This window comes from Numida meleagris, chromosome 3 (genome assembly GCF_002078875.1).
Source record: "Numida meleagris isolate 19003 breed g44 Domestic line chromosome 3, NumMel1.0, whole genome shotgun sequence".
In the NCBI taxonomy this organism is placed as follows: Eukaryota; Metazoa; Chordata; class Aves; order Galliformes; family Numididae; genus Numida; species Numida meleagris.
In genome coordinates, this window is record NC_034411.1 from 63,654,440 (window position 1) to 63,677,886 (window position 23,447).

At 40.2% G+C, this 23,447-nt stretch overlaps 1 protein-coding gene across 9 annotated transcripts in view; it reads right to left on the reverse strand.

Annotated features, from left to right (window-relative positions):
• Window positions 1-23,447, reverse strand: part of DSE (dermatan sulfate epimerase) — a 35,344-nt gene extending 11,897 nt beyond the window's left edge. The window contains exons 1-6 of one of the 9 annotated variants that reach the window (XM_021389916.1): window positions 23,321-23,435; window positions 23,100-23,158; window positions 15,507-15,632; window positions 14,770-14,934; window positions 11,840-12,308; window positions 1,276-1,529 (exon numbers count right to left, since the gene is read on the reverse strand). In XM_021389916.1, the coding sequence (XP_021245591.1) occupies window positions 1,276-1,529; window positions 11,840-12,255 (670 nt within the window). In that variant the 5' untranslated portion in view covers window positions 12,256-12,308; window positions 14,770-14,934; window positions 15,507-15,632; window positions 23,100-23,158; window positions 23,321-23,435. Of the gene's footprint in view, window positions 1-1,275; window positions 1,530-11,839; window positions 12,309-14,769; window positions 15,435-15,506; window positions 15,633-23,099 lie in introns of those variants that run through there. The other 8 variants (XM_021389915.1, XM_021389911.1, XM_021389912.1 and 5 more) reach the window with 8 other exon arrangements.

Consider the following 23,447-nt stretch of genomic DNA (forward strand, 5'->3'; position numbering starts at 1 on the left):
GCATAAAGCATATTTCTGGTCTATGCTCTAATGAAAAGCAGAGTCCTCTTGAAAACTGTCAGCTTTCTGCAACAACAGAGGATCAGAGAAGGATGGAATTATGAGGAATTTAGCAAAACCCACTGAATAAACATGGTCTTAGTCTTCAATTTGTGGAAAGCATGGTACAAGGAAAGGGAATAATTTCCATGTATATCCTTGCTGGTTTTTAGCATATGCACATTAGTGAATGCACTTGCTATGACAAGCTCTTAACAAAAAACTGACCCCCAAATACAGTAGGTGTCACATTTTTCTGGCACACATTCTTTGGGTGTCTGGAAGCTCCAACTATGTGCAGATGTGCCCTTCCTTGGCAGGGCTAAACGGTTTGGCAACACCATCAGCATCCAGAAACTAGATTTTCCTTGACTTGTGGCAAGTAAGTAGCTTCATCAGGCATTGTGTTTTCAAAACATGTCTAGCACATTTTAAATAAATGTTTAAATAAATTTTAAATAAAATCTTGATAAAATACAGTTTTATAAGCTAAGCTGGCTCCATGTCTTCCACTTCTCAGCCTAAGTACCATAGGGATTAAATGCCAGATTTAATTGCTCTTTCCATGACTTGCACTCTCCTTCAGAGTGGGCATAGCTCAAAGGGAAAAAGGTAAAGCTTTGCTCATCTTCTTCACAAACGATGCTGAAAAGATAGGTCCTCAGCTGTGGCCCATGGGTGGATCAAGTTCCAGCTTGGCTGTCCTCTCAGGGAAACAGGACTGAAGTACTATAGCCTAGCTGAAAGCTTGGGGCACAGGGTGTTTCTGACCACTGACCTCGATGCAGACCAATGCCAGACTGTCTGCAGGCATTAGAACAATCTCTGAACTGATAATCTACCCTAAAAGGTTGCCTGCAAATCTGAACTGGTAACAGTACACGTGAGGGAAGTGTTAAGTCTCAGCAGTCATGAGGTAAGAAATACAAAACCAGTTAGACAGCTACTTTTATGTTTACTGATATAATGCATATATATAATACCTTGTACATCTGCCCACAGATTATTGTTCTATTCAATAAATACATTTTTCTAGGCAGCGTAAGAGCAAACCCAGTGCAACAGAGCTCTCAAAGCACACAAAGCAGAACACCTTTGCAGCTGGCTGCCGTATAGGCAGAGCACTTAACATGGAAAACCGCAGAAAAAACGTGTATCAGTTCCTGCATGTTACTCCGTAAATGGGCAGTTGAGCTGATATACTGTAGAAAAGCATTCCTATGGTTTAGCACATACCTTGATTCATCAGAACCAGGCTTCCAGCCAGCAGGGCCACACAGTTGGTAGGCTGGTGGTTATGGAGGTACTGGAAACCCCATCCTCGTCTGTATGATGTTTCGTACATATATCCCGAAGCATTGGCAATTACCTCAAGAAATCTCTCCTGTTGAGTCTTGCTAAGATAGCTGTACAAGAAGTCATAAGCTGTGGCAAAGCCAACTAAGGAGTGGGCAAGAGGGACCTCATCCCATGGAGCATCCTTCACTAGCCTGTCAATAAAGAAAGATGCCAATTAATTTGAGTTTCACCTACTCATTTTTCTCTATGAATATACTTAAATAGATGTTTGACTTAATATCTCCAAAGTTAGGCAACGCATGCTGAATTTAACGTGGTAGTAAGATACTTACCAAGTGTTTTAGATAGTTCTATACTGTCCTAAGTATGGATAATATTAACCTTCAAATCTCATTAATTTTACCAGAAAGATAAAGTCCTTAAGATTTAAAGCAGTGTTTGTGATATTCTAGGTTTTGCTAGGAGAAACAGATATGCAGAATATTGATTGTACAGAAAAATAATCTATTTGTCTGAAGCAAGATTTAAAGCATTTTTCTAAGAAAGTAATATCCCATAGTTTACACTCTTCCAAAAAATTTGTAATAATCTTTTCTTTTCCAGATTAGTCAATAAGTTCCTAATGGTGGCTATGGGATTGAAGTTGTCTTTAAAGCAAAATAATTATTAACAACATACTAAAGATGTACCAAGAAAATTCATAATGGAGGTGGAGATTCATTATTTCAAGGATGTTAAATTAAATACAAGAATGTATTCACCAAATAATTGAACCTTGTTTTGAACCAGGTTTTTTACTGGGCTAGATTATTTTGTTTGTAGCCTGTTCTTTCTTTCTTGGTCAACAGTTAGGCATTGACAGAAAAAAAAAGTTGTGGACAATATTAGGACAGAAAGCTAAAAGTGTGGTAACAAATAACAACCAAAGCATCAGGAATGAAAGTTCTCAAAATGTACTACTTGTCTTCTCCATATCTTTATGAGACTTTTTGGTGGTCACTGTTTGGGACATTTCTCTGTTATTTTGCTTCCGGTTCAATCCCATCAGCAAAAGTTTCTGGCCAGATATAGTGAAATTTCTTATTTAGGTTTGTGTTAATTGTTGTGAGAAAAGTTACAGATCTGTAGGCCAAAATATTTAAATGCTTCACCTAGGTGCTTATTATTTCCATACTTCTACATAAACTATAAGAAAATGTAACTGAACCAGGCAAGCAACTCTTCCCAGTCTCCAAATGCATTTATACTGAGTCACTGAGACAGAAAAGCTGAAAATCCGAATGAATCTGAGTTGAGATTGACAATCTCAATTCATTTTTCACATTTCTGTTTCTGGTTTTTCATCTTTGGTTAGCACTGGAAAAACCTTGAGATTTTAATTGGCCATATATGTAAAATAAAGCTGCACTCTACTCTGGTTATATGGAACACCCAGGCACTTTGTTCACTGCCAGGAATCCCATGGAACATGCATATCTTTGATAAGCTATATCATGAATCTGAATTTCCAACATATTTTTAATTTGATTTTTGCCAAATCTTTGTACATTCAGTTCATATGAGGACAGGGAATATCACTTTAAAGACCTTAGTCTGGAACAATTAACAAGTGCTTGAGGCTAAGCTATACATTAGTGAAGGGGAAAGAATAATGGAAGAATTAAATGTAAGGAATTAATTTAAAACATTTAATTCAAATTTCAGTATCCTTATAAAAACATACAAATTGCTAATCAGAATGTGTTAAAAGCTATTTAATGTTCTTTATCTGACTTGATCTTAAGTGGGATTTGATGATGGAACCAATGCAATGTAAATTTCTTTGTTAAGATATTTGGTTTGATATTAGCTTTGCATTTGGTTTCAAGAGCAACACAGCATCAAACTCCATAGCAAAAGACTATATATTAATCCCTGTGGCACCATTTCTGATAAAATAGGAAACACTCTTCTACACAGGAAGTGCTAAGCTGATCAGTTATGACTGCATTTAAGCTGACTTCTTTAGAAAAAATAAATAATATCAAAGCTTTCCATGTAAAAAAGTTTATGTTAGGTTTCCTAAGCCTACATGTTGCCATAGTCAACTCCTTCTGTTTAGACAAGGTAGTTCTGTAATTATTTCCCTCAAATGGCAATTCTGTGTAGTAGGTCTTACACAGGATTTAACAGAAGAGATGCACACAAGTAACAAAACACACACACACACACACACACACACACACACACACGCACACACACACACACACACACACACACGCGCGCACACACACACACAAGAATGACCATTTAAAGACCCTTATTTCTAAACATACAAAAATCACAGCCAACATTTGTTCTTAAAATGAACTTTCCTTCTAAGAAGTAACTATTTAGCTGATATAAATCAGGGCGACTCCATTAAATGAATCTCAGTGGAATCAAGTAACGTGCACCAAACAATGTGTAAAATGATCCACAAGAAGAATGGTCAAGTAGAAAGCATTAAATGCTTTTTGTATCTAAATTGCACTCTCATTTTTCAAATAGATCTCCAGCGTCAGATGTGGTAAACAGCCCGGCTGATAAGCCGTGGGAAAGCATGGGACCACAAGCCTACACTTACCGCGGTCTGTGAATAAAGAATTTTCAAGGCTATTATAAACTACTTTGCTCCAAAATAAAAAAATAAAGTTGTTTGTATTTATTCAAATAAGGATGGTTAAAAACATGCTGGAGAACAGACATTTTCTAATCCTCCCCGGCGTAAAACATCAGACAGTATGAACCTCAGCTTAGCAGCTAACTGTTTGAAGGCAGCAAGTAACTTTTATTTTAGTGCTGTAGTAGCCTCTTTTGTCTTTCAAAGGTATCAGACACTATAAAAAAGAATCCAGAGTAAATAAGAACGTCTACAATGGATTCCTTAGTACAGAACAACTACTTCCAAACATTAACACACACCTGAGATGCTCTTTTAGGTTCTCTTCATCTTTGCTGTTTAAAATACTTTTTGTTACTTTATTTTATACAATGACATAGATCCTCCATAAGGAAATCGCATAGAAATAAAGGGATTGTGGATAAGGTTCATGTAAGAAGTGTATTTTTCCTACGTGTCTTGAGAACTTTAGCGTAGTACAATGTTGTTTCCATTTTAGATTTGCCACCTTCTGCAATGAACAGTGAACCTGGAAGGGGTTATAGCTCAACTCTGTAGACATCAGCTTATGATGCCAAGGACCACCATGCAGGCACTGCACTGTCCCAGACTAACAGTGTACACATTGCCTTCACTGAACGGGATCCCATGCTCTAAATAATGACACAAATTGCATAAAATTTTGTATGGGAAGTAACAGATCAATATTCTGTCTCTTTGAAACAAAATCAAGAAAAATTGTGATAAGATTACCCCAATCTCCCCACAACTTGGCAGCACTACTAATACTGCTAATGTCCCTTCTCTCAGTAGAAACTGTTAATATATTTTTCCCTCATTTATCAAAACCCAAACCACTATAATTTCTCTAAGAGATGTAAGCCAAGAGGTAAAAACACTGTCTACCCAGTTCAAGGCAGGATTTGGACCAAGAAAAACTCTCTTGGTTAAGTGAAATCCCTGATCATGGCCTATGTGATATTTAGAATCTCTCTTCTTTCACTTCACCCAATTCTTAACAACAAATTGAAGCAAACAGGAGCATAACACACTAACTTAAGAAAGAGAATACTCTTGTAGGTAGTGTGATAGCTGATTTCCAACCAAAAAATAATATGGCATCGCTGCATGCAAAACAAAGCATTAAACATGCCCTGACACATGCATTACACATGTAGACCACATCCTGAAGCTTAATGCTCCAAACCTCCTCAAGACCGAAGAATAACTTAGAGGTTGAGGGCACATGAAGCTAATAATCGCAGGAAGCATGACAGAAATCACTCCTCAGTAGAGAAACTCTCATTTGCATTAGGTTGATGCAAATGTAATGAATCAGGGCTCTATTGGGAAGATTTTCAGCTGGAAATTAGTCCGAGGACACCCCGTCAGTGCATTTAGGTGCAATCCATCTTAGACTTGGTAGCTAGGTAACAGCATGGTTGAGCTTAATGCGTGTTAAATGCCAAGTGTGATGCAAATGTTGCATGTAATAGAGCCAAGTGAGCTCTTGGTCCTCTGTCCAACTGCGTAACTGTACAGACCTGCCAATGATAATGCCAGTGCCCTGGCACTCTAGATATCCTTGTTATTGCTCTGGGGGTAGGAGATACACCTTTCAAATCCTCATCAGGCAAAGGAGAGAAATATTCCCCCTGACCAGAGGAAGCATACATACCAAGACGGAGTATACACACCAAGGGAAATGAGACCACCAGCATTCATTTTATAAACTAGATCCAATGCCCAATATTTTTCTTAGAAAGTCTCCAAAACAAAATATTTTCTTGTGCTCAAATTGAATACATTGTTCACTGATGGAACAATATCTTCCAATTTTTGTTTTGAAGAGAGGAAAGAAAATCCTTGAAAAATTCTGTTCAATCCAAAACAATCTCCCAGCTTTTACCCTTTCAACAATTTTCTGGTTGCCACCAAAGCAAAAATTCCACAGTCTGCCAAACCCAAGTACTCAGCCTTTTGCAAAAAGAAATACGTAGAGATTTTTTGTTTGTTTTTGAGACCTTGAAAAACTGATGATTTGTATTTCTGCTGTCTAAGGTAAAACAACACAAGTTTGCTCCTATTCTTCACGTTTCAGCAGCAGTCACTCATGCTCATTTCAGCTCAGTTCATAAGAAGAGAGACAAAGGAGTGCTTAAATATAGAAGGCTAAAGTCACAGCAGGAAAAAAGACAACACAGACACAACGTATTTTTTAGAAGTTTAAGAGCTTATTATATGAGTAAGGCCCTACTGCTTAACCTGCAAAGGAGACAACTGAAGCTTTGCTTCTTTGGAAACTTTTAGCTACTTTCTGTTCTCCCTCTCTCCCTGTTTCCCTATGGGCTTGTAACCATCATTCTACTGATTCTCAAACTGCTTTCATCCTTTTCTTTCAGTTTTGCCTTTGATCACGAGAGACCCTTTCAAATTTTGCTCTTTCTTAATATTAACCATGACCCTTCTACACTGACATATTAATAAAAATCAAATCTGTTTTAGTAACTCTCAATGCTATATAAAGCAGGCAAAGAAATGTAGCTATGTTAACTCTAGCTGTTTGCTATAAACTCTAGGTTATAGCAAATTTTTAGACTAGGAAGGTAAGCTCCCTGTAGTCACCACTGAACTTCAGCGCTGATTTATCTCCCAGAAAACCAGGCTGGAATTGTACTTCAAAATAGATGTATAAAAAAAACTCACCACACTTCAGCTAGCAGTTTAATTTCAGAGTCATGCACAATTTCTATTTTTAAATGCTACATATGAAAATGATAAGAATGCAAGGGTTTGATATTTCACTTACTAACATAATATATATTCCAGATACTGAATTCATCCTTCTACTCTTCTTTTTCTTTCACACTCTAAGAGACTATCTCAACAGCATCCTCCAAGCTTTTTACATACTAATGCAACATCTGCAACATAGCAATAGTCTTATAAAACCGTCCTCAGTATTCTCTGAATGTGCCTGACTGTTGATTATTGGGAGTCAAAAATAAGTGTTAAATTTGTGTTGTCAGTGTAGAGTCTTTCTCTATTTCAACTCAGCACATGAACTTAATTTCTACATTTAAGTATTTGTATTCATGCATTTTTATTATACAATTCATGTTGTTCAGCATCGAGCTCTATTTAGACACCAATGGCGTCAGCCTTCACCATGCACCTATACTATCAATAAGCAGGGGCTAACAGAAGGCTATGGGATTGCTGGATAACAAGAAATACCGAGGGTCACAGATTTGCTTATGTTGAAGACTCCTGTTAGTTTCTACTTACTTGCTGCTATTTTCTTGGAATGTTTGCATGTGCTTGACAGCAATTATCTCCAATGTGAAACCATGAAGTCAGGCTTGCTGTCAAATCCTACACCTTACTGTACATTGGTAACATACTTCTATTAAAAATGGTGCATGAACTATGTGTCAAGAAAAAAAAAGTACAAAAATCCCTTGTCTGGCAATTCTAAACAGGGAAATCTCCCCACTGTGAAAAGGGTGCAGAATTTGTGAACTTCTAAGGTATTTGTTTGTACAAAAGACTTTGTAAAGAAAACCCTTTTTTCAACTGCCTTGTCCAAATACAAAATCTGTCTGGGCTCTTATTTCTGCATGGTGTTTGACTCTAATTACATCACTTCACTCAGTGTTGGAAGAGGCCAAGACAGCATATGGAAAGAATCACTAGTGCAGATTCCTCGGCCAACAGCGCATGTCTGGTAAGGGAGTGTGCGAGGTGACCTGGAGATAAAGTGCCAGAAAACTGATCTATATCCTCCGCTCTCTGTAAAATAAGATAAGTTGTCTTAAGTAAGGACAAACTTTCCCTGTGTTTTTAGGCAGAATTTAGATTGAATTCCAGGAAGACCAAGCAAGTTATTTAACAACAGCTTTTAATTTTTACAGGCAAAACAGTAGTAGTTCATCTATTTTTATCAAAACATTAATGCATTACATTTGCCTGCTCCTGCTAGCCTCCAAAACATTGTCTGTTCCCACATTATTTTGATTATTATTATAGCTAGCTATTAGCCACTGACCCTTTGTTTAATCTAAATGTAAACCTACTCCAGGATGTAGCAATTACAGATGCTCTGTTATGAGCAGCATGCCTCTCAGGAGCGGTTGTTATGACAAACAGCTCAAGCTGTGTTAGCCTACACAAATGCGAATTCAATTAAGGGTGCCTTTTATTATGTGATACAAAATGACTATTCTAATAGTTGAGAAAAGATGTAAGTGCTTAATTACATGCCATTTCCAAGCATGAATCAATTATCAGTAGACTTTATCATAACTGTGTCTTGATATATTGAAATATATTTGGACAATAGAGAATTCTTACTAACATAAAGATGAATTTTTAAAATGTCAGTCTCTTTAATCTCTTGACATTCTGGAACAAATAATCAGTGATGTTGGAAAGTTGATTTATTCTATCCAACTACTGTCCACACTACAAAATACACTTTTACTTACAGTCACTACAAAAATTAGAGGAAATTTACCCAACTCAGGCATTTTTTTTTAATTATAGAGTTACTTTAGAGTCAATGCCACTTAAATGGAAGTCAAAAGAAATCCAGATTATACTCTTGAAAGAATTCAGCTGCCAGAAAGTAATTTATATGACAGTCAGATCTAACTTGCCAATACATGCTGACTACCCCTCAGAGAGAAAAAGACATTTTAGGGCAATTTACATGGCAGTCCAGGTACTTATACTAGAGAATAAGTTAGGAGAGAAGTTTCTCCAGATTTACTTTACTTACTGATACCTTTCTGTACAAGCCCTCTTTACTGCTGACATAAGCAGTTTTGATACAGAAGTCTCATAACATTCAAGGCTCTAAGCTTGGGTACCATCAAAACCCTTCTTTCTTCCCACTCTCCTGTGAAGAACATGTCTACCCTCAAATTATTTAATAAGGATAATATTCTTAATTTATCGGTCAGAATAATATTTTCCTCAAAGTCTGAGGGGAACTAAACATGACTAAATAGACTGAACAAAATTGTTTTTTAATAGTTCCATTACTGTGACATTGCAAGAATGGTTCATAACCAGTCTTACTCAGGGCATATCTCTAGAACACCTAAATATCTGCTAGCAGCAATCAGACAAGAACTGTTGCACATGCCATCTTTGCTCTCCTAGTCTTATCCTAAGTGAAGAAGTGTGTGCAGTAACATGTTTTGCTGGTACTTTTTAATTAAATTTCTCAGATTTATGAAATCTGTCTGATCACAAACTGAAGGAGTGAGCATGTTGACCTATTTGAGCAAAGTCAGACACAGCAGCATATGTCCCAGGGATGTTAGACTGCTATAGTCTTCCAGAAAACCACTGCTGGATGAGTGAGAGAACTGATGGAGCTACAGTGTGAACTTCATGTTGAAAGCATTTTCAGCTCTAACTTCTTTGTGGAAAAGCAAACTGAAACCAGGTCTCTTTTTCTGTTACAACATTTGAAAAGCTGACCACTATGTACGCTTGGAGGTTATACAAAGGGAAGTCTACCCCAGCCCTATCACCCGTGCTTCCAATTTCCTCTCTATGTACTTTCCCTATTAAGAGTATTACAGTGTTACTCTCTCTCTTTTTTTTTTTTTTGTAAAGCAGAAAACCTTGATTAAACTTTGATTGCTTGCTGAACAGCGTATCTACTGGGAAAGACAGGAAAAGCATGGCTTCTGTTTCACAGAGATAACTGCTTGAGAAAAACAGTAGTTTTGGGAAGGTAAACATTATCAAAGCCAAGTGGGAATAGATTATCTGATCAGTTCTGATTCTCGTCTGGTCATCTGGGACAAAGGAACAGAGGAACCACAGGACGGCTGAAGTCTGAAGTTGGAAGAACCTTCTGGAGGTCATCTTGTTCCCTGCTCAACCAGGGCCAGCCAGAGCAGGTTGCTCAGGACCATATCCAGATGGCTTTTGAATGAAGATCTCCACAGAGGAGATTTTGTCTCCTCTCCTGGCAGTGACAGTTATTCCAGGGCAGGAACCATGTGAAACAGGGAACTGAAATGAGGTTATTGTAACAGTGAGATGTAGGAAGCTGAGAAAGACAGATACTAACAAGTTCCACTGATCAGAAAACTACTTGCTTCTCTTCTTTACTCAATTAAAGCAGTAACAGTTGGACATGTACTTCCACTACCCCAAGTGAGTGTGAAAAATTAGATCAAGGAGGAAGGTGTTGTGTTTGGAGCAGTCTGTAGGTGCTGCTGCTAGAGATGGTCAAACACCTTGAGATTCAGCTCTGCACAGCTGTCAGTCTGCCAGCATGCCAAGGTAAGGCTGTACTTCAGATGGCCTCCCAGGCTATACAGTGAGATCAAGTGAATAAGACTGAGGGCCTGTACTGTTATGCATCAATGGAATAACTTTGAACTAAACACCATCCTTTTGCTGCACTACTTTTCTTCTACACTCTTGTATGTTCTCTCTTCCTTGACATACTAGAAATTTAAGCCCACTGTGACCCTTCTATCTCCCACCATTTCTTTTATTCCAGTTCTTATATTTCTGTGGCATTCAACACCTTAATATTTAGTATAGTGGAACCCCAACTCTGTAATGCCTTTTAAATCATGCCCACTGAGAAGATAAGGATCCCAGCTTGCGCTAGCTCAATCCAGCACATTTCCCATGAAGGTCCATGCCATCTAAATGACATTACTAGTTGGTCTTTCCCCAGAGAAGGGGGGGAATAGTGGTTTGAGCAATGAATACTGCTTGAACAGCTAATGCTTCCTTCTATGCAGACTTGAAACCTGACTTGGGCATCTGGTGAGCTGTTGTCACCACGGAGTTGCAGGACAGCAGTTGCCATAGAAAGCCACAATGTCCCACTGCAACTACAGCTCATGCAGTGGGTAGAAGCCACTGTCTTGCTTGGCAAAAAGCATGTTTTCATCCCCTGTACTCTCCACAATGGCAGCAATCCTGGGGCACAGTCAGCAGGGTGGACCAAATAGCAACTGCTGCTAGTGGGTAGGGTAAATGTAGCAGCCTAAGGAGAAAAGGGAGATAATCAGGTATGAAAAATGAAGGTGAGGAGAAGGTGAGAGATCCTAGGGTCCCAATCAATTGATTCACTCAATAGCAAAAACATTAACTTCTGCCTCTGTAAAAAGAGTGTGGCACAGTGAGGACAGAATAATGTGTATGACAACCCAGATGAAGTGAATGCAGGTCACCAAAATGCTAGATACTCCAAAAGTTGCAATACAACACTTAGAAGTACAACTATTTTTATCATGACCTAGAACGTCTTTAGAAGAAGCCTGGGAACTGCAGAGCAAAGTGGAGCTGCAAGCCTAAACTAAAGCTCAGACAGATGTGACAGCATTCATAAAACACTTGTTTGAGGAAACTTTGAGTGTCACTTGTACCTAATCCTAATGACATCTTTTCACAGGCAGTCTTTCCTGAATTCTAAGGAAACATTACCCAAAGGAAATGTACAAGTCTGGAAAAAGAGAAGAAAAATTAACACTACATTCTCACTACAAATCAGATGGGAAGCCCTGGTTTCTGGTGTGTGATGGTTTTGGTTTCTTCCTTTTTTTTTTCTTTACTTTAGAGCTATTGGGATGGCACACAAAGGCTCCTATCTCTTCTTTCTGCATTAATTTACAACAAGGTAGATACAGTGAAGGTAAAAAACTATGTGGCACTGCTGGTCCAGATGAGGGTAAATGCATTTGGCAAGTTAGTTACTGTCAAAGTCCATGTTAAAACAACTGAAATAATTTAAGTAATTTACTAATTTAACAACTCACTCTTCCAGCTGCAGGCAGTTTATACAATAATAACAACTTAAAAAAAAAGATAAAAATCTACCAACTAGGCTGAGCTGCCATCCTCTCCATGTAATCCTTGGCCATGCCAATGGCTTCAGTGTTGTCAGGGTAGAGAACACAGAACATTGCCAAAGCCCCCAGGTTGTTGCCATAAATCTCATTCCACCGAGCACTGAACTCCTTCGGATCCCAGGGTGGGAGGTACTCCAGGGGGTTCGACAGCATTGTCTGCACTGCCTCCATCAGACGAGCTGCGATGTGCCGGTGCGTGGTTGCTGCCTGGAGACGCAGACCCTCCACGTCCCCCTTGGAAAAGTAGAGCATGGGATAGCTGTCGTAGTTGGCATTGACAAAAGGAACCATGGCATCCGCGTCCTCCCTGGCGCCGCAAGCAAAGGCGAAGCACATCACGTGTATGAAAAACACACTTGGGGCTCCCCGGGTGTGAGTCCTCATTGTGACATCAGATCTCCAAGTCCCAGTGGGAGCCAAATCATCTTTGAAATATCCTACGGCAGACAGATGTGAAAGAGAGTTAGAAAAATAATCTGTGAGGCAGTATGATTAAGGATGCTTTTGAGGAAATATGATTCCAACCAGACTTAAAAAAAAAGCCACGTGGCTTTCAAATCATTTCTCTACGAATCATTCGGACAAAATACCTACTGAGTAATTCATCCTAAAGAAAAGCCTATCTGCTTTGAAACCTATATACTCCTATCAGAAGCTGATACGAGGTGAATGAACACACTGACAGTTCTGGTATTTGGGACTCGCTGAAATTTCAAGTAATTGCAATAGCACCTAATTCAAAGCACTGATGACTGTACTGGCAAACAGATGAAGGAGGGAGAGGGAAGGAAGGAGGAGTGGGGACAGCCACTGAGATGGTGCTAGCGGCAGCCAAGCCTGCGTGCTGCATTGGCTGACGTTAACAGCTGGAGAACGAAAGATGTGGAATGCTGGAGTTTGCGTAGGGGTCATTTTATACTGTGCTTTGACACATCCTCATTTTCAAAAAAAAAAAAAAAAGACAGACAGAAAGAAAAAAGAGGACAAGGAACAGGCAGAGCCTTAGAAACACAGCTGAAATACCCAGCCTTTAGGGCATTTAGGTATTCCGTATTTTTTCTTTTCCTAAGCGGCTCTCCATTTTGCATTTGGAGATTTACTGCCAGCTACCAAGCAGGCTGAAGGTTAAAGTAAAGTACATATTTTCCTACATACACAACTTTTCAAAATGTGCCCAAATGGTAAATCTATACTGAGGTTAAATGCAAGTATTTAAACATAGTAAGCTACTTTGCAGAAAACACCAACTATCTAGCCTGAAGCCTCAGAGAAAACATGGCCAGGATCCCCCTGAGGAAAGCCAACAAATTCCTCAAATTCTTCACAGGGGAAAGGTTACAGAAAGCAGACTCAAGAGAGACAGCTTTATGTAAATAATGAACAGTAGTTTTCAATTATTTAAAAAAGAAATAGACAGGAGGAAAGAGAACCTAAAAACAAATATGAAATCTTTTTTTTTCCATGGAAAACATGTTTCATAGGATTCAGTAATAAAACTTGTAAGAAGCTGAGGTACAATGCAACCTTGTATTTTTCCCCACAGCTCCCTACGTATAGACGCCAACATTTCCTAACAGAAACTTAGGCTGCTAAAACCTCATTTAGAGACCCACATCCTGATTCTACAATGTCATTACTGCATGCACAATGAGGCAACCCTATTGGACTGAGTCCCTCAACAACTACTGGGTACACAGGCCCCCAGTCATTTGTGTTCAGCTCTTAAAGTAAATTCAGAAGACAGTAATTTTGGCTAAGAAGTACATCTTTTCTTTTGCATTCCTCCTTAGGGTAAAAATAACGCTGTAGTCTGTCTACATTTATGCATTACAGTGCATAACATAATTGCTTTAACAGAGTAATGGAAGATGACATTTTCATATTATGCTAATACATTTTACAGGTAAGTTTTGCCCTTTTTGAGACATAAACCAATCATTACAGGACACATTACACATATCAAAGAGTGGTTTAGTTGGTAATACTTGTACTGTGTCTACGCACACAAAGAAACATGTACCATAGTTTATCCAGACTCCATTCTGTTGGTATCCTCACCTACAAATAATGGGTACATATAAGAATATATTTCGAAAGGAAGGGTAAATATATTTTTAAAAGCTGGGAAAAAAAAAAAAAAAACCTTAAACCTCCCTAAATTAGAGTCTATCTGACCAGGGTATATACTGCAAAGTTTCCCATGACATCCTCCTTTGCAAATTTGGACACACATTTCCCAGCACTATGCCATCAACAAGCATCTCCAGTGTTGTCTAAAATCCACAGTCTATATTTTATGAATTCAATAACTCCCCTTATCTTTTCCCCTTATACATGCATTTATTTAATAAAGAAGGTAAACCTTATTTTACCTTGTATATCAGAGGCAACCAACAACCCACATTGTTTGGCCTAGAAATAGGATAACTGGAAAACAGATATGTAGTATCTTCATAGCCAGCATAGACAGAATGAAGGTTTGGAAAAAAGTCAATAGGCAGTGACAAAAGCAGGACTACCAAGTCACTTATTCATGGTCAAATCACACCAGCACAGAGTGCACCTTCCTTTCCACATGCACCTCTGTGGAGGCCCCAGCCACAACCACAGAGAGGGCTTAGGACAGCACGAGCATGGCCCAAAAGATGATACAGAGGGAGGAATGAAAGTTGTTCTGTGTTATTTTAGCTGCAATGTCCTTAAAAGCAGGACTAATAAAAGTGATAGCAAAAAGAATCACAGACGTGGATGGGCACTATCAGCCAGTGAGGAAATACAGACCAGGTGGTTACAGATAGAGCCCTGACAAACCAGCTCCACAGGGGCTTCAGCCAGTTGAGCTGCCCTGAAGCACATGCAGAATTGAGGCCTTTCCAGACTAGGAGAGGCTTGACTTACTGCTGATTTACTGATCTACTCCAGCAACTCCACAGGGCTCTGAGGTGTCAGTGCTCTTCCTCACTGCAGTTGGTTAGAAACGGAACTGGTTTGTAGGACATCTACAAAACCCCTTCAAAAATTATCAGGTGGGAGATGCTACAGACTCCAGAAGAACCAATGCACCTTCGACAGGAGAACATGTCCAAAATTAATAATGTTTAGAGACAATTTAAAATTCATTACAATGGTATGAATGTCCTTAGGGAGGAGAGAAGGACAACCATAAACCACTGAAGCAGAATGTGTAAGCTTTATGTGTTGAGCTCCATATTTCAATGTTTCCTTAGCTAACTTACTTGCCTACAGAAACCTAAAGAAATAAATTGCACTGTTGGAAATACACATCTGAAACCTGATTATTTCCATAGCTTAGGTAAAGCCAAACATGGATAGATAACTGGCCACATAAACCCCAACTTACCAGTTGTGGGTGAACATGCAACAGGTTTTTTCAATACATAGGGCTGAAATGAGAAGGAGCTTGGGTTTTCTGATCGCTTAAATCTCACTCACAATAATACTTTTTAAAGTAAAAGGAATTCCTTACTCTCATATTACACTACATCATTACCAAACACATCTTCCAAGAACAACTTTATCATGCAACTCAACCTTTTCTGAAAACAGTTGTTATTTCAGTTTGGAAACCACAACCTGATAAAGTATTAAAAATAAGGAGAGTGAAGGATGCTTACCCACAGAAGAAAATGTTAATATACCATATGCTTTGATGGGTTGTCACTCAGTCCTAGACTGAAAAAGCATTTGCCATAATTTCCACTCCATTGCCAGCAGAAACAAAACAGTAGAGAACATTTATTCTAGGGAAAAAAAAAAGACTAAATCTTAACTACTGCAATTCTCCCCATCCACACTAAAGACTGGATATTCAAATGGGGAAAAAAAAAGTATTGTAAAACTGATGCTACTAAATGAATTGGACATTGTTATACACAGTAGGTTCACCAAATAAACACTGTCTAAAGGAAAACAGAGGCCCTGCTGACTCCAGCTGCTTGTGCACTGAAAGACAGCTCCAGCAGTGAGAGCAAAGGAGCAGGAGAGGGGGTGGAGGGCAGTGGGTAAAGGACAGCGCTGGTTGGACCAGCAATCCTTGAAGCACCCTGACCTTGTGGATTATTAAAAAAAAAAAAACAACAACAAAAAAAAGCCACCAACAAACATTTAGAGAATTATGATCTCAGTTCTGAAGAGGCACTTTACTTTGTGGATGATTTTTGCTGGGACAGCTCTTGTATCATCTCCTAGAAAAAAGAAATCATGACCATCTCTGGAAGCATCTCCAAGACTCACCCATGTCTCACCTCTGACATGATATCTCATTGGCAAATACATCCAGGACCAGCAAAGCTGGCACTTACAATTTCTGGTGACTAAAGCTTCTATCAGAACAGCATGGATTCTTCAGGTTACTGAACAAGAGCCTCCCCAGAGTCCAGGGTTGGGGCACACACAAACCAGCCCTGCCCACTCAGTCCACCGGGAGTGACTGTGTCAGTGCACAGCTCTTGCCTACACTTGCTGAGGCTATGGGCCCTCCTCCTCATGATGGAGGATCAGCATCTATAAAACTATCAGTTGGAAACAGTGATGTTCTAAAACCATGAATATATCAAGCGGAAGGTTATTTTGTAGAACAGAAATATTTTGCAAACAAAAATGGGAGCACAGTCAAGTCATCTAACTGAATCCTGATAGATTTAAGGACAAAACAATGCAGCCAGAGTCCAAGGAAACAGAGGTGAAAGAGTCAATGGAGACTAATTCCCTTATATTACCATTCAGTTCCTACTGACTCACAGACCTATCTGCGGGCAGAAGTAGGCAACAGAGTGGGACCAAGAAAAGTATAAACTTATCTGCATGCTGTAGTAATCACAACAAATCCAGCGTCCAAACTCCCAAGCCATTAATTCCCACATCAACAGGTACTACCAAGTCCCTTTCAGAGCTGCAGGGCTGGACAGCAGTGCAGGAGATTGGCATGCAGCTGGGAGTCCTTCCTCCAAACTCCTTCTGGACAGACAGAACCAATGATTATCTGTCCCTCCAGTGACAATGCTGGGAAGAGGAGAACCACTGCTTACAACTTGAGAAATACCTATTACAACCTTAACCACCAGAGGACGTTACTTTGCTTCATCCTCTCTTATTTTTCCACTGTGAGAAAAATGCTACACCATAAGTATATAATCTGAAAAGCATTTAAAAGCTTAAATGCTGAAATGCAAAACATAACTCAGAATTCAATCTGCAATAAGGAAAGTATAGCTCAGGTACCCGAGTGTTTGTTTTGCACTTGTTCTAATATGATCTGAAATAACATTAAAAGTCGCTTTGCATCAACTCACATGTCTGAGCAATTCCTGGAACTCTGAAAGCCAGGAAGGCAACCAGAAGGAAACAGTTCCTAAACTAATTATCAGTCTATGACATCATGTCAGCAGCGAAGCTTTAAACTAGTGCCTGTCCTTTGATCTATGCACAAAATTCAATGGATCTATTTAGCGCAGCATGCAGTTGTATGAGTATCATGACGGGTTGCACTCATTCTGTACTATGCTGCAGACAGGACAGCAACTGCAAAGTATGTTTATAAGTTCACTGTAGGATGTGTAAGTTATCAGCCATGGAAGCTCTGTCTGCTTAGTCCTTTCATTTAAAATCTTATTTGTCTTTTTTACCACCATATATAGAAATTAACATGGACTACACACACCCTATGCATAACCTTTTCTCTGCCTGAAGCAAAAACAGGATTTAAATTTTCTGCATGCCCAAACCATAGCCTGGGAATTTGGAATTTTCTTCTATTTTATAACTTATTCCACTACACAATTGCTTTGTTAATTTTTCAGTTGTACTAACATTACTATTCTTAACTCTTACTGGGATTCTTTATTCCATACTTTACTGTCTAGAACAAATAAGAAAATAATTTTGATACGCAGCACTGTAAAGGCACTAATTCCCAACCAGTTTGGACATGCCTGCTAAGGCATTCAGTGAATGAAAGCTCAGTCACTTCTACTATTAAGGACTATAAAAACCATGAACCTCCACAGAAAGATCTCTGGCATTTTTTATTTTATCCTAAGCTGAAATAATTTTTAAAAGTCCATTTAAATAATAAGAAATAATTATTTTTCACAGAAGCTAGCATTAACAAAAGCAAGTAGAATGTATTAACTGCTTTTGCCCATTTCATTGATGTCCCAGAGGTCAATCTGCAAACCACTTGTCCATCCATTACACTGTTATAACATGTAGGAGGCTTTCTAGGACTAGAACTGTCATCATAATAGCGCAGAAACTCAGAACAAAGGAGCCTGTAACAGTTTGGGTCATGAAAGAGTATTATTTTGGCAGATGCTAAGAAGCACAGCTCTTTCTGACCCATTCAGCAGGTCTGGAAGTGTGTGAACACTTGGGTTTGGGGTATCAGGAACCACACAGAAGGTTTCCTGGGAAAGCAGCCTACAAGCCAGAAGTGAAACAGTGTCTCACCACGGGAAGTAAGCAAAGGAAGAGATTATTTGAGGTTACCCAGAGCGTGATCTGAGCATGGATCAAGCAACAGAAGCACACTGCACAGGAAAAGCTGCAAAACATTGTGTGACTGCAATGCCCAGGAGGCACAAATAGAGGACAGAAAAAATTAATCATGCATGTAAAAGGGGAAAGGCAATTTTACTCCTGTGGAAACAAAAATCCTCCTTGTGCTTAATCCGGCCTACTCAGACTGCTGCATGGCGTGGAGCTTCCCTTGCTGCTTCAGCAGGCCAATTATCGGAAACTTCTGATACTGGTGTTTCCTTCTCTGACTTTAGTTTCTATCCCCTTTTCCAACTAATATCTCTTTATTAGCCTTCCCCTTTACTCCTCCTATCTGTAAATGTTTCAAGTCCCCTGGCTGGCTGTTCACCTCTACTATGTATAACTGACAGCTTTAAACTTTCCTGCTTATTGTTTTAATTGCTCTCCAAGATGAATGGAGACAAAATGCCTCAGCTGGAGTTCTACAAACCCAGCTCTTTCTCTCTGTATATCTGCACCTATTTACAGACTTCAGTAGTTGAAGATATCAAGTATTATTGAAGCATATCAACAGAGGGAATGCATCACATCCTTTGCTTGCTATGGGATCAAAGTTCATTTTAACTGTCTCCACATCCTGTTAATGACTCAGTCTTGCACACAAAGCTATATAACTTTATTTATGTTATATTGACATATAAAGAACACTGTTAAAAACCAAAGTTATCTAAGCTAGTCAATAAATGAATCTAAAAAGATTACAATCTGACTTAAATAAACACTAGGTTTTATATTATTTACATCTACTCTTAAGATGTGTATATTCACATAGAACTACTCTTTTGTTTGCTATAATACAAACAACTCTGTGTTTGTGGACCTCAATTGCACTACCCCACCTGGCAGCCCCCTCTCACCTCAACTCAATGCGCTGTTCATAATTATTGGTACAACTCTGTTGTTATCTCTGCTACGTTCGTCTTTCATCGCTTTACATCTCCATAACTTCAGTTTCTAGAGGTACAGATATATAGAGAACATATAGATTCTCTATCTATATAATATGCATGTACCAGATATACCCAACATTCTTCAGGGTACAAACTTGGAGAGAACATAAAACATATTGCCATGTTGCTCCTTGAGATTACTGTTATCTTCACTGCTGCCGAGAACAACCATGATAAGAAGCGCCAGTTATATTTCAATGGAAATTAGTCTCCAATACAGATACAGCTCAAAGTTTCGCTATTCTTGCAAAGTTGAGCTGCACACGGATGGCATAACCAATTTTCTCGAGTAGGCTTCAACATTACCATTAAATTACAGGTTAATCTTTAAATTTAGAATTGTAAATTCTAATTTTTCCGGCCTTGAGCTGTGTAGGCATGGCTCTCGCAGCTCAGCCAAAACATTACATAGCACTTCAGCAAAAAATGTGATGCACCACAGTTACAAGCATCTGATGAAAAAGTTTTAAAGTGACTTGGCATCCACAGAAATATTCTTGGGGAATTTTTGAAATACTTTGATAGCTATAGCAAATATTTCATTGAAAACTTATGATGGCATAGATGTGGTTTCTATCAAACATTCAGTATTCTCTGATAAAAACAAACAAATGAAAACAACAAACAAGAACGTAAACCAAGAAAAGTGTAGCGGAAGAACTCTAGTGTTAAAATTAAGCTTATCTGCTACTGAAATACAATACTTATCCGAGGAAACTGACCAGAATCCCTACAGTGCATTGTCTGCTTTAAGCAAGGCTACTGCCAATCCTTTCGGTACTCTCTCTGAGTCTGAGCTAGGAGGAGAAAAACAAAAGGAAGATCGAACAAAGGTAATTTCAGACCATGTAGAAATAATGGCCTTGCTGTGAGTGAGCTTTACCATCTGACTGCATCCCAACAGCAGTGAAAAAGTGATGTCAGCATCTGATGAAAGAAGCTATTCCCAGAGCTCTGTCCTTCATGTGACTCCCAAAATGACCAGACCTCATAGGTCAGGACCGTGTTACCAACACATTGCTTCTGCTGAACTTCTGATGGCCAAGCATTTGTGAGAAAGGACCCACATCACATCAGCAAAGTTTCCTACTTCTTGGAAGGCTTTAATCCCCTCCACTGCTCCATTCCCATCCTGAGCAAATAACCAAGACTGGAGAAAGCGCAGTGCACAAGGGTCTGGGGCTTTTGCTAATGAAGTCATCACACCTCATCATATCCCCACCACGATTAGCTGTGCAAACAGACATGTAACATGGGTCTTGCATGAGAAATTGTTCAATCTATGGAATGAATAAATCTTGATGCTTGCATAAGGTGAGCAGGATCCAGCCCTCTGGATGGCAATGAAGAAGAGCTGCACCTTGAGCATATCTGGGATGTCATCCCTAGGTCATGTTCCACACTTTGGCACAAAGCATACCCACCCAAACAAGAACAGTTAAAGGGATGGGCTTTCAACCAAATATTAAGCCTAGGAATAATAAAGACATTGCTACAGCTGTGAACACAAACTGGCATTGTACTGTAGCAGCTTTGGGACTACAACACTGTAACCAAGCTCCTTTATCTGAACCAGCCGAATGGAAGTACAAATGGCCAGGATGAGCTTGCTGCTGAGATATCCTATTTGCCAATTAAATGCAGCTCGCTAAGAAAAAGCCATATCTTCTACTATCCTCACACTTGGATCACCAAGTCTAAACCAGGAAACAAGAGTTACAGAAAGTTGTTTCCTTGTTTATACTTTTAACGTTTGCAAAAAAAATAAAAATAAAAAGGGGAAAACAAATGTTATTTCTTGCAAAATGTCCAGGAACAATAGCGGTAGTAACTGAATCACTTTCTGCTCATTGCTGGAGTATGATGGGGGTGCCAGATGTTCAACTTTCCTAACACAGACATAGGAATGTGACTCAGTTCTAACTAAACTTCTGTGATTGCATTTAGTGAGAACTGAGTCACAGTCCTGTGCAGACACTGCTGCTGCATGGCTTCACTTACAGCCTCACTTCACCCCACTCCCATGGCTCAAGCTGCCAGGCACTGATGGATGGCACCATTTCGTCACCTGCAAATATGATGGTGATGCTCATCCACAGCCCACCAGCTTCCTGCTGGGGGCAATGACTTCCTACCACCATGGATCCAGGCATGAATAACTTTTTTTTTTTTAAGTGCCAAAAGAAGAAGTACCAAAACTGAGTCACCACTCAAAAAGGAGTAGCTGAAAGCTAGCTTCAACTTTATTATAACTGTATGCAACCTAGGGAAATAACACCTAACATTTAGCCAGGTAATTAAATGCATTTCTTTCTCTATTGTGATGTAGAAATTTACTAAATACCTCATTAGAACTATTAAACTGATGACACCTGAGCTCACTTAGGTGACTAGATACTATCAGCTTTTACCAGCGGAAACCAATTTGTGCAGCTCTTCCTTTGCGGCACATACTCCCTATGACCAAAGCGCTGGGTTTAGAAGTGACTGTACAGGGACACAGAGTGACAGAGCCACTGATCTCAGTGTCTTCTGAGGTCAGCATCCACACAATGCATGCAGATACATTTATAAACGTATCTTGTTCTTACATTAAATAACACTAGGTTTTTTTTGTTTTTTTTTTTTTGTTTTTTTTTTTTTTTTCCCATGGCAATACCAGTCAATGCTAAGTATCCCAATACTTCCAGCAATAAAAGCAAACTTATTTTGAATAACAAGAAAACGTCTGGTTAAAGCACTAACAGTTCTTCCCCAGCAAAACTGCCTATGAGTAGCATATTGTAGTTTTGCAAGATTCACACACAGTCAAGAAAGTCCCAATCCAGAACTAGCACTTTCTTGCCTTCCGTTCAAAACTTCAGCTAACGTAGGTCGCAAAAGAAACCCATATGAGCAGAGCCACACAATGCAAGAACTCCCAGCTGGAGTAACACTTGGCGCTTCTGTTGAAAAATACACCCAGGGATCTCCGAGCAGCTATGAACTCAATTAATTAATTAGGGCTCTCAGCACCTCCGTGAGGCAGCGGGCACATTTATTCGCTTTATGAGGGGGGAAGCGGAGGCACGGCGAGGTGGGGCATGCCGCCTGGGGCTGCCCAGTGAGAGGCTTTCAGAGCAATGAACAGAATCTGAGTTATTGATTCCCACTGCTGCTCTTCGCTGCATTGTTTCCTTCCCCAAACCCTGCACTGAGTTATGATCATTGTTGGTGTGATAACCATCGCGTGGCAATGCTCAGCCGAGATTTGCTTGGTCTTTGTTTGGGCTGTATTAGAACTTGAGCGTTATTTAAACTGCAATTGATCTTCTCGGGGTGAGCAAGCCCTGCAGCTGCTTGAGCAATAATTCCTGCATTTCATTCCCAGCTGCATTCGCTTCTTACACTGTCACCGTCCAAAAAGGCAGCTTGGGGAGCAGCACAACTTCACGCTGTTTCGAGAAGGGATGTCACGGAGAGGCGCAGAGCGGCTGCTCCCAGCGCCGTCGGGCCGCGCTTGCGGAGCAGACAGGAGTGCACGGCGCAGCGGTGCGGGGCTCGCACGGAGCAGCCCGAGGGCCGCCGACACTGCGGGAGGTGGCAGCCGCGTCCCCGCTCACTCCGACTTTTCCAGCAACCACCACCAAAAAGCAAAGCGGCAGGAAGTTGCATCGGGCAGATCTCCCTTTTCCTGTCTCTGAGCTCCCCTACGGGCACGACAAGGATGCTCCCACTTACCTCTCACACGGGCACATCTGGGAGGCTTCACTCAGCGCCTGCGGACGGCTCCGGCGCTGCTGCTGGGGGGGACACAGATCTAAGCACCTCCAGTGTGCGGGGCCCGACTCGCGCCCCGCCGGCACCCGCAGCGCCGCCGAACGGAGCCTCCAGGCCCGCTGCTCCGAGCGGAGGGACGGGACGGGACGCAGGGACACGACGCGGCGGGGGCGCGCACTCACCTCCGGCGGCCCCTGCTCACCGCGGCCCCGCAACTCCTCGGCCCGCAAGTTTCTGCCGAGCAGCCCCGGGGCACGGAGCGGGGGGGGCGTTTTTCTACTCAGGAAGAAAGCGGCTGCCCCCTCCCGC